Here is a 10148-nt window from a genome sequence, read left to right on the forward strand (position 1 = left end):
ATGCCGACATCCTTAAAAAGGTTAAGGCAGAACCTTAAGGAGCTAGGACAAGCAGTACAGGCCGTTAGGCGAACAGCAAGGGGGAACTCCTAGTTATTCTAAGCAAGGTCTCTGACCCTAAAACCGTAGAGCTTCAGACCACAATGAAGGCTGTCCTGAGCAACAATGTCGACGTCAGAGCGCTGACTGAGACACTGCTGATCAAGGTAAAAGACATCGATGAGACCACCGACAAAGCGGATATCCTATGTGCGGTTCAGTCACAGTTCGATGTGGAACTGCCAGAATCCGCGGTGGTAAACCTAAGGGAGGCGACTCTTGGAGAAGGGCAAATTTAGGCTGGGATGGACTTGGTGTAGAGTCCGCCCAAAGCTAACACCTAAAAGGTGTTTTAAATGTATGGAGTTTAACCATATAGCAGGGAATTGCAGGGTCCAGGAGGACTGCTCAAAATGCTGCTACAACTGTGGCGCAAAGGAGCACCAAGCCAGAGGCTATGCTATGCAAACGCAAGAAGGAGAAAGATTGCGATCACCCAACAATGAGTGGGAAATGCCCGTACTTCAGGAGGGCTATGCAAGGGCTTAGGGGTAAATGAAGTTCCTTCAGATTAACCTAAACCATTGCCCAATCGTTGCTGGAGCAAAATGTCATCGAGAAAAACGTAGACATGGCACTCATAAGCGAGCAATACAGGAATAAAAATTCCGGAGAATGGGTAACAGATAATAGCAAAAAATCGGCACTATGGAGCTGCGGTAATCCAAGGCGACAGATTAGCAGAAAAACTGCGGAAATTGCTTCGCTAGGGCCCATGTGAATGGTATAGCTTTCTACAGCTGTTACCTACCCCCAAGCCTTAGCCTTCCCCAGGCAATATCTGCGCTCGATGAGATTACAGAAGACGCCCGGGAAAATCGCCCCGCCGTAATTTCCGGGGACTTTAATGCCTGGGCTACAGAGTGGGACTCCCCCCGAACCACCGCGAGGGGAAAGGTGCTACTTGAGAGCTTCGCCGCACTTGACCTAGTGCTGCTGAACTCTGGAACAAAACCGACTTTTTCAAGAGCCGGCACCAGTTCTATTATTGACCTCACATTTGTGAACGCAGGATTGGCCTCGGGCTCCAGCTGGGAGGTTAGTGACACCTACACGGGTAGTGACCATGCAGCAATAATCTGCACGATAAATTCTAGAAATGGCCCACCACGAGTTCCTAAGACCGTGCCAAGGTACAAAATAGAAACGCTAGACGTGGAGATGGTACAGATGTTGTTCGAGGACCTCTCCACAAGCGGCTCAGCTGAAGAAAGAGCAAACCACATCGCAGAACACAGTAAGGTAGCCTGTGATGCATCTATGTAGAGAAGGGGGAAAATCCCATCAAGAAGAAGACCTGCATACTGGTGGAACCAATCCATTGCGGAAGCCATGAAAGACTGCCACAGGGAAAGACGCGCATACCAACGCTCAAGAGGAAGGCCCGAATTTGAGGCACTTCAAATATATTTCAGGGAAAAAAGACGAGCCCTGGAAAAAACTATAAAAGAGCAAACGCAGGTGCTTTAACAATATATGCGAAGAAATAGACTCCAACCCATGGGGCTTCGCATATAAACTCGTCACAAAACGGCTGCGGGTATTTAGTCGGCCATCACCGACATGCCCAGTCAGTCTAAAAAGGATAGTGGAAACACTATTCCCAGAGCAAGAGGGTATAGCGCGAACCTCACTGACCGTGAACAGGGCGAGCATAAAGCTCACAAGTGCCGAGGAACTCCTCCAGGTATTGAAGACAATACTGGACGACAAGGCACCAGGACCAGATGGAATCCCGAATAAAGTTCTCAAAATTGCCATAAGAGCAAATACTAAAGAGTACGTTGACATGTATAATGCATGCCTAACGGAAGGTGTGTTCCCTAGCCGCTGGAAAACACAGCGGCTGGTACTCATACCAAAGGGGGGAAAAACCCGCGGAGGAGCCTTCTTCGTATAGGCCACTCTGCATGCTGGACACGGTGGGTAAAATTCTCGAATAAATAATCCACTCTCGGCGAGAAGGTGCCCTTGTCGAAACCAACGGCCTCTCAAAGATGCAGTATGGTTTTCGGAAGGGACTTTCCACCATCGACGCCGTCGGCAAACTGTGTGAAATCGCAGATAAAGCCATTGAGGGGAAAAGGTGGTTGTACGGCACTAAGCAGTACTGCAAAGCGGCAACGTTGGATGTAAAAAACGCTTTCAACTCCGCTAGCTGGCACCACACACTAAATGCACTGAGCGACCTAAATGTACCAGTGTATATACAGAGAGTAATAGCGAGCTACTTTGAAGGCCGCCTGCTCCTGTACGAAACTGATTCTGGGCAATCGACCCACAGGGTCACCGGGGGAGTTCCCCAAGGATCAGTCCTAGGCCCTTTGTTATGGAATGCCATGTACGATGGGATACTTAGGATCACGATGCCCGAAGGGGCACGACTCATTGGTTTCGCGGATGACGTGGCCATAGTTGTTACGGCAAAGAAACTCCCAGATGCGGAAAGTATTTGCAACGAAGCGGGGAAACGAGCACGCGCATGGCTCGACTCCAAGGGTCTCGCCTTGGCAGCGCACAAGACTGAAGCAGTATTGATAAGTAGCTGGCAGAAAGCGGAGGCGGCTACTATCAGCTAGCTAAATCAGCTAGTAATAAAAAACAATGTCGACGTCAGCGACAAACAAAAAAAAAATCATTCGCAAGCATTGTGAGCCAAACGAGACGAATTTTGAAACGAAGAAATCCTACAAGTATCGATGAAGCAGTTCAGATTTCTCAACAATCAATCCCACCAAGTTTTCAACGAGGTCAACGACGACGACGAGGTCGACTAGGTCTAGCGAACAATATCTCTGTTCGTACCCAAAGGTACTCAACATGACCACACCCAACAAATCAAGCAGTAGCCAAGTTGGGAACAGTACCAGGCGCTCAGTAGCACCCACTGCATATGAGAATGGCTGATCAGCATATTATATGTCTCACTAACTCACCGTCTCACCGACTCAACGGCACATTGACCGGCCAATGCAGTCAGCACATTTTGCAGTGTCTGCCGAGCCAACTACACAAACTGCTACCATAATCAAGACTCCCTGACCTACCTACCTACTTTAGAATACGCACTTCACTAATCAGTACACTAAACTTTCGTCTTCCAAGTAGTATATAAACATGTACCAAATGAAGAATAAATCAGTTATCAACGCATCTCATAACTCCGCGGTCTTACTTCCTACCTCTGGGAATAGGGCTCGTAATACACTATCTCCACTAGCAGCTAACCACGTTAGCTCACCCTCAGCGCAGTTCAGAATCGCCTGTGGTCCGGCATCGCAGTAACTATCGTTACCATTGCCGCGACGCGATCGTCCTGCCAGCAAAGCGTCCCCGTGCCAGCGACAAGTGCTCATTACCCCCTTGTCCCACGGTGTGACCCGGAAGTGTCTACTTCGGTTAGGCACAAACATTGGTGACCCCGACGTGATCCTTTAACAACAAAGGGTCACACTCAAGCAACCCCCTTCCCACTAAAGGAACTTCAGCTTAATCCAGCTTCATAGGATACGCTTCTTCTTCCAGCGTCACAGGAACTTCAGCTTAATCCAGCTTCACAGGATACGCTTCGTCTTCCAGCGTCACAGGAACTTCAGCTTAATCCAGCTTCACAGGATTCGCTTCTTCTTCCAGCGTCACAGGAACATCAGCATCATCCAGCTTCACAGGACTCGCTTCTTCTTCCAGCGTCACAGGAACTTCAGCTTCATCCAGCTTCACAGGATTCGCTTCTTCTTCCAGCGTCACAGGAACTTCAGCTTAATCCAGCTTCACAGGATACGCTTCTTCTTCCAGCGTCGCAGGAACTTCAGCTTTATCCAGCTTTACAGGATTCGCTTCTTCTTCCAGCGTCACAGGAACTTCAGCTTCATCCAGCTTCACGGGATACTCAGCTTCATCCAGCTTCACAGGATACTCAGCTTCATCCAGCTTCACAGGATACTCAGCTGCATCCAGCTTCACAAGATACTCAGCTTCATCCAGCTTCACAAGATTCTTTGTTTCCAAGACACACAATATGTCTACTTCATTCATTGAGGAAACAAGTCACACAAGAATCGATTTACACAATCGATTACTAGACACCCAAAACGAGCAGCAAGGGAAAATCCAACAGCTCATTAAGAATTATGGCAAGGATTCTGCCGACCGACGCCACCGAGACGGCTATTATTCCGGTAAGCTAAATCAGTTAAACGATCTCTGGCAGCAGTTTTGCGACCTAGATGAAAAAGTCCAGCAAGCGGCACTACCCACTGGAAGTGAGTACTCTTCACGATTAGTATCACTTAAAGAGCTGGTCGAAAAATATCAGAATATCTTTCTGGACAACATGCCGACTGGAAGCGGGCTTCCGAAGGCCCCGAGACGAACGTCGGCCAACATCAAGATCACAACAAGAGATCAAGTCAAAGGAGATTCCGCAATTGACACGGTGATCCGACAGTTGCAGAGAAGATGCAACGAATTGGAGTCATCATTAACATTAGCATCGAACGCCCCAACCGTCACCCCAGCCCTACAAAGGCACCTGGATCTCCATTGGGCGTTGCTGAGGCAAGCCCACGACGAATTGGACAGCACACCTGGAGCCGCAGCCCTGGCAGAAGCAGAGCTAGCTCAGTTCCACACATTATACGAGGAATACGAAATGAACCTGCTTCGAGAAAACGACTCGCCAATGAGCCTAAACTTGGCACTACCGCCAATTAGCATTCCGGAGTTCAACGGCGAGTATCTAGACTGGCCACGGTTCCATGATCTCTTTGTGGAATTGGTACATAATAAACCATATTCGGCCAGTCAAAAACTACATATTCTACAGAGTTCGCTTCGTGGTGAAGCGAGAAACGTCTTGACAGACACAGCCTTCTCACAGGGTGGCTATGACGACACCTGGTTGCGTTTAAAGGCCAGGTACCAGAACGGAAAAATACTAGTATACGCCTATAGACGGTTCCTCGCGCCAACTAAGGGCCTTACATGACACTATAAAAAACTCAATGAGTACTCTTCAAAACCTCGATATCAGCACAAAATCCTGGGATCCAATCCTGTGTTTTCTTATCAGAAGAAAACTAGACCAGCAGTCTCTAGCTGCTCTAGAAAATTCAGCAGATGCACCAACGGAAATTCCAACGTTAAGGAGTGTACTGACGTTTATTGAACAGCAACACTACGCCATCAGTCAGTTCACAACGAAGAGAGCTGTAAGATTTGTCACCTAGGACCACATAATCTTAGAGCATGTAGCCGTTTCCAGGAAATGGACCCCAAACGACGGCGCCAAGCCATTATTCAAATAGGAGCATGCACAAATTGTTTGTCTACAGCTCATATGGTTGAAAACTGTGGATCACCGACCAACTGTCGAGTCTGCCAGCAACGGCATCATTCACTGTTACACAAAGGACCAACTAGCAATCCTGTGGCCGGCGCAGTAACCATTGCAGGCTACGACGACGTAGGAGGATATACTCTGCTCGCGACCGCCAAGGTCTCATTACAAGGGCCAAACGGTCAATTACAAACATGTCGCGCTGTAATAGATGGTGGATCACAGGTGAATCTTATCTCAAGGAGAATGGCAGATCTGCTATCTCTTAAGGAAAGGTCATCGATTGAAATATCTGGAATCGGAGGAAAGATATCAACAGCAATTAGATCAACACTGAAGCTCTCATCATGTACATCAGGGTTTGAAAAACTATTAGAGGTATTTATTATGCCCACAGTCATTACAGACCAACCGTCAGTACCGATTACAACCGATCTTAATATTCCCGAGGGACTGCCATTAGCAGATTCTGACTTTCGGCAACCTGGACCCATTGACCTAACCTTAGGGGCTGAGGTGTATTCTCGAGTAATAACCGGTGAACTTCTTGAACTAGGACCTTATAAACCTTTGGCACAAGGCACTAGGCTTGGTTATGTAATCACAGGTTATCTCAATAAAGAAACCTCATCTGATACGGAAATCAACCCTATTCTGGTAGAAGGCAGAGGTGATTTTGCAGGACCGAACGCTGCTTATGAGCCAACAAAAGATAAAAATCCGATGAATATAGAACCGACTTCCCATCAATTTAATACATACAAGAAGGCTGACTTTGGTTCAACATTTCCAAACCTAACCAAGAAATATCTTAGTTTTGTTGCAGAATGTCCACATACCATAGACGTGCCAAATGATCAAGTTCTACGAGAGCACAATTTCAGTCCCCACGGTAATGTCAATTTTATCGCAAAGGGGAGTGTTAAGCAGCAACAAGAAGATGTGAAGGACCTAAATCACAAACATGAACCGCAGTTGAAGGAAAGATCCACCTTGGTCAATGATTTGTTAGGTGCTTCCTATACAATTCGGTCAAGGGCTGACCGACATCACGACTTAATTGAGGGTACCCCTCAATGGGGGGGAGAATGTTCGTACCCAAAGGTACTCAACATGACCACACCCAACAAATCAAGCAGTAGCCAAGTTGGGAACAGTACCAGGCGCTCAGTAGCACCCACTGCATATGAGAATGGCTGATCAGCATATTATATGCCTCACTAACTCACCGTCTCACCGACTCAACGGCACACTGACCGGCCAATGCAGTCAGCACATTTTGCAGTGTCTGCCGAGCCAACTACACAAACTGCTACCATAATCAAAACTCCCTGACCTACCTACCTACTTTAGAATATAGCGCACTAAACTTTCGTCTTCCAAGTAGTATATAAACATGTACCAAATGAAGAATAAATCAGTTATCAACGCATCTCATAACTCCGCGGTTCTACTTCCTACCTCTGGGAATAGGGCTCGTAATACACTATCTCCACTAGCAGCTAACCACGTTAGCTCACCCTCAGCGCAGTTCAGAATCGCCTGTGGTCCGGCATCGCAGTAACTATCGTTACCATTGCCGCGACGTGATCGACCTGCCAGCAAAGCGTCCCCGTGCCAGCGACAAGTGCTCATTACCCCCTTGTCCCACGGTGTGACCCGGAAGTGTCTACTTCGGTTAGGCACAAACAATTTCCAATATTCCGAGGGTGATACCATTACCAAAAATTTGTGGATTCCTACCGTTGATACCAATATTGACTGCACTTGGTGGTCTTGCTAGTGGTGGATCTGCTGTTGTTAAAGCAATAAACGCTGTCAAAAATGGAAAAGAACAATTAGCCGAAGCGACACGTCATAACCGCTATATGGAATCAATTGCGATGGGAAAAGGAAAGGAAAAGCCATATAAGAAAGACTATGGACTATTTTATAAGCCATATTCAGCAAAAAACTAATAGATATGCTACCCAAACAAGCACTTACCGATATTGATTCAATTGATTTTGGTAAACAGCATTTTAGACACTTTCGTGGTGTCTCCAAGAAACCATGGACCAACGAATGTGGGATAATAAATTTAGATAACGAAAGCGGTAGTGGCACGCATTGGGTAGCATATTTCAAGAATAGAAATTATAAAGAATACTACGATAGTTTTGGTGATTTGCAACCGCCCATTGAAATTGTGAAATATTTAAAACCACCCATGGAATATAACTATAGAAATGAGCAAAAATGCAATACATATAACTGTGGTCATTTATGCATAAAATTTTTATTTCGAAAAAATAAAATTTAATATATTTGCATAGCAAAAAAATACACTTTTTTTTAATTTTAAGCTTAACTTAGTAGGCTATGTCTCTAGGGTGTCTATATTATTCTCTTTTATATAGCGCTTATCATATAAATAGTTAAGGGTGACTTTTGTATACTCTTGCGTATAAATTTGATGTAATTTCGATTTAAAGGAGTAAAGGCGAGTGTGACGTCAAAATTAACTGTTAACGATTTTCGAGATTGCTTGTATAAAAAAATTCAGCAAGTTGGAGCTTTGTTTTTTTTTACAAGCAATCTCGAAAATCGTTAATAACCAGTTGGAGCTTTATTTTTTTATACAAGCAATCTCGAAAATAGTTAATAGTTAATTTTGACGTCACACTCTCCGTTGTTTCAGCATTATTCATATTAGAGATTTGTATTGAATACATTTTAGCTCTGAGCCCAATAAATTCTTTTATTATATTCCAATCAATGGTAATTTAAAAACATTGTCTTTATCATATTCTGAAGTATCGAAATGAACAATTTCAAAACGAATGTCATCATAAAAATCTATAGTCTTAATATCATAGATAAAAGAATCAGTCTCCATATACAATAAATTGATATTTTCTTGATATTTCGGCTTCATATAGTCATAGTGAAAATTGTATATTTTAAATTTTGATAATTCTAGAACGGTGGAGCCAATATAGACAGGCTTATCATAGAGAACATGTACTTTTTTCATTTGAATTGTAAAGAAATCATCGGCTAATTGTAATATATTCTTAAAATTAAGTTTTGAGATAAGTGCCCTAGCTCCCAATTTGTTACCATCACTCTCCCACCTGGACACTAATATAATTGATTTCCTCTTGTCAACGTTATCCATAGTCTTGCCATAGACTGCATTGTTTAGCAGTTTGAAAAAATTATTTTCAAAATCATTAACAGCCAATGTTCTGTGATGATTGTTGCAATCAATATAATTTTTAAGCCAATCAGATTGATCAAATTGTAATATTCGACGAATTTTCTTTAAAATCAGTCCATGCCGAAGACATTGCTGTAAATTTCTATGGTGAATTATATAATTCTATTTGTTTGTCAAGTCTGCAATCAATTTTGATTGTTGCATATTTTCATTTTTCTTGTTATGCGTGTAAGTGTAAGTTTTCAGTGTATTCCAAATCTACCTCTAAAATCTAACCAATTGATTGATCATCTACGCACGCATTTCCCTCTTCTGTTTTTTCTAGCCATTTAAAATTTTTATAGGGAATAGCTTGTGACATAGCATACCCATATAAATTATTAACATCTAAGTATACAATATGATTTGATTCTTTCTCACAGTCGTAATTGTTATTTAGATATTTGTTATTTGCAATAGAATGACGTTTACTACATTGAACAAGACCGCCTCTAATACCTTTCATTATAAAATTATACATATCAATATCTGTGAGTAGTTCTAGTTCAATTTTAGTTGTCTTCAACATAGCATCCCATGATAGACCAGGAGTTATATAATATTGACAAGGATCTAAAGTTAAGATTTTTTTACATACTTTTCTAAAATTCTCAAAGAAATCGCATAGCAACATCTACTTTCAAATATAACAATAAATAATCTAATAAATTTGCACACTCGAAGGCATTCCAAACTTTTTGAGCGTGCTGATAACTCTCTTCAGAACAGTGTCTATCAGTTAATTGATTATACAAATTATACGCGACGGTATTTGTGTATCTGACAAGCGTTCAACTGAATTTAAATAGCTATACGGAAATAGGCCTTTACGTTTAACCATTTGAAATTTGTTCGAGTCCGTGAAAAATGACTTTATTGTGGATAGATTTTCTTCTTTTAAATAACTGGCTAAGCTGTCTAAACTGGAAGACACAAATCTAAATGAATCTAAAAATCGAAGTTCTAACATTTCGTTGGGATTTATATAAATTTTCTTTGAGATCGAAATGTAAAACTTTTTGTTTAGCGGAATTATAGAAATTTCACCAGGAATTTTAATTAATTCTTTCACAAATAAATGAGCATCGTATGCCGAGAGATTATGGAAAAATATTGGGAAAAATTTTGCTAATTTATAGTTTAAATTGCAATTATTATGAGCTACACCTCTATATTTGCCTGTTAAGTGACACTGATCTAGAACTCTTATAGATTGATCAGTGAATAAATTACCGCATATACTACAATTTAGTTCTAATTCAATTATTTTTGGTTGCTCCATTGATAGCGGATATAACGGTATCGTTACATTTAACCATAATATATTCGATATATATCCAAACTATTGTCAAAGGAACACTTTATATAATAACTACATGCATATGGTATATGCTTTTGAATTAAATTTACGTTATCCGAAGTTTTCAGATCATCCCTTCGAAAAAACACTCAAAATCAGCATATGCTACA

At 42.5% G+C, this 10148-nt stretch overlaps 1 protein-coding gene across 1 annotated transcript; it reads left to right on the top strand.

The window, feature by feature from the left end:
• Positions 1-143: 143 nt before the first annotated feature.
• LOC139352769 (uncharacterized) lies at positions 144-2678 on the top strand. The gene is made up of 4 exons (XM_070995400.1): positions 144-296; positions 874-1336; positions 1707-1913; positions 2065-2678. The coding sequence occupies exons 1-4, from the start codon at positions 144-146 to the stop codon at positions 2676-2678; spliced, it is 1437 nt and encodes a 478-aa protein (XP_070851501.1).
• Positions 2679-10148: the final 7470 nt, after the last annotated feature.

The sequence above is a fragment of the Drosophila suzukii genome, chromosome 3 (assembly GCF_043229965.1).
Source record: "Drosophila suzukii chromosome 3, CBGP_Dsuzu_IsoJpt1.0, whole genome shotgun sequence".
Taxonomy (NCBI): domain Eukaryota; kingdom Metazoa; phylum Arthropoda; class Insecta; order Diptera; family Drosophilidae; genus Drosophila; species Drosophila suzukii.

Bases quoted from the DNA above. Each gene is read 5' to 3' on its own strand.
- LOC139352769 (XM_070995400.1), top strand. From the start codon at position 144: ATGAAGGCTGTCCTGAGCAACAATGTCGACGTCAGAGCGCTGACTGAG. The intron at 1,337-1,706 runs GTAAGGTAGCCT...CACTATTCCCAG, and splicing joins AAACCACATCGCAGAACACA to AGCAAGAGGGTATAGCGCGA. The intron at 1,914-2,064 runs GTGTGTTCCCTA...CTCGGCGAGAAG, and splicing joins TAATGCATGCCTAACGGAAG to GTGCCCTTGTCGAAACCAAC.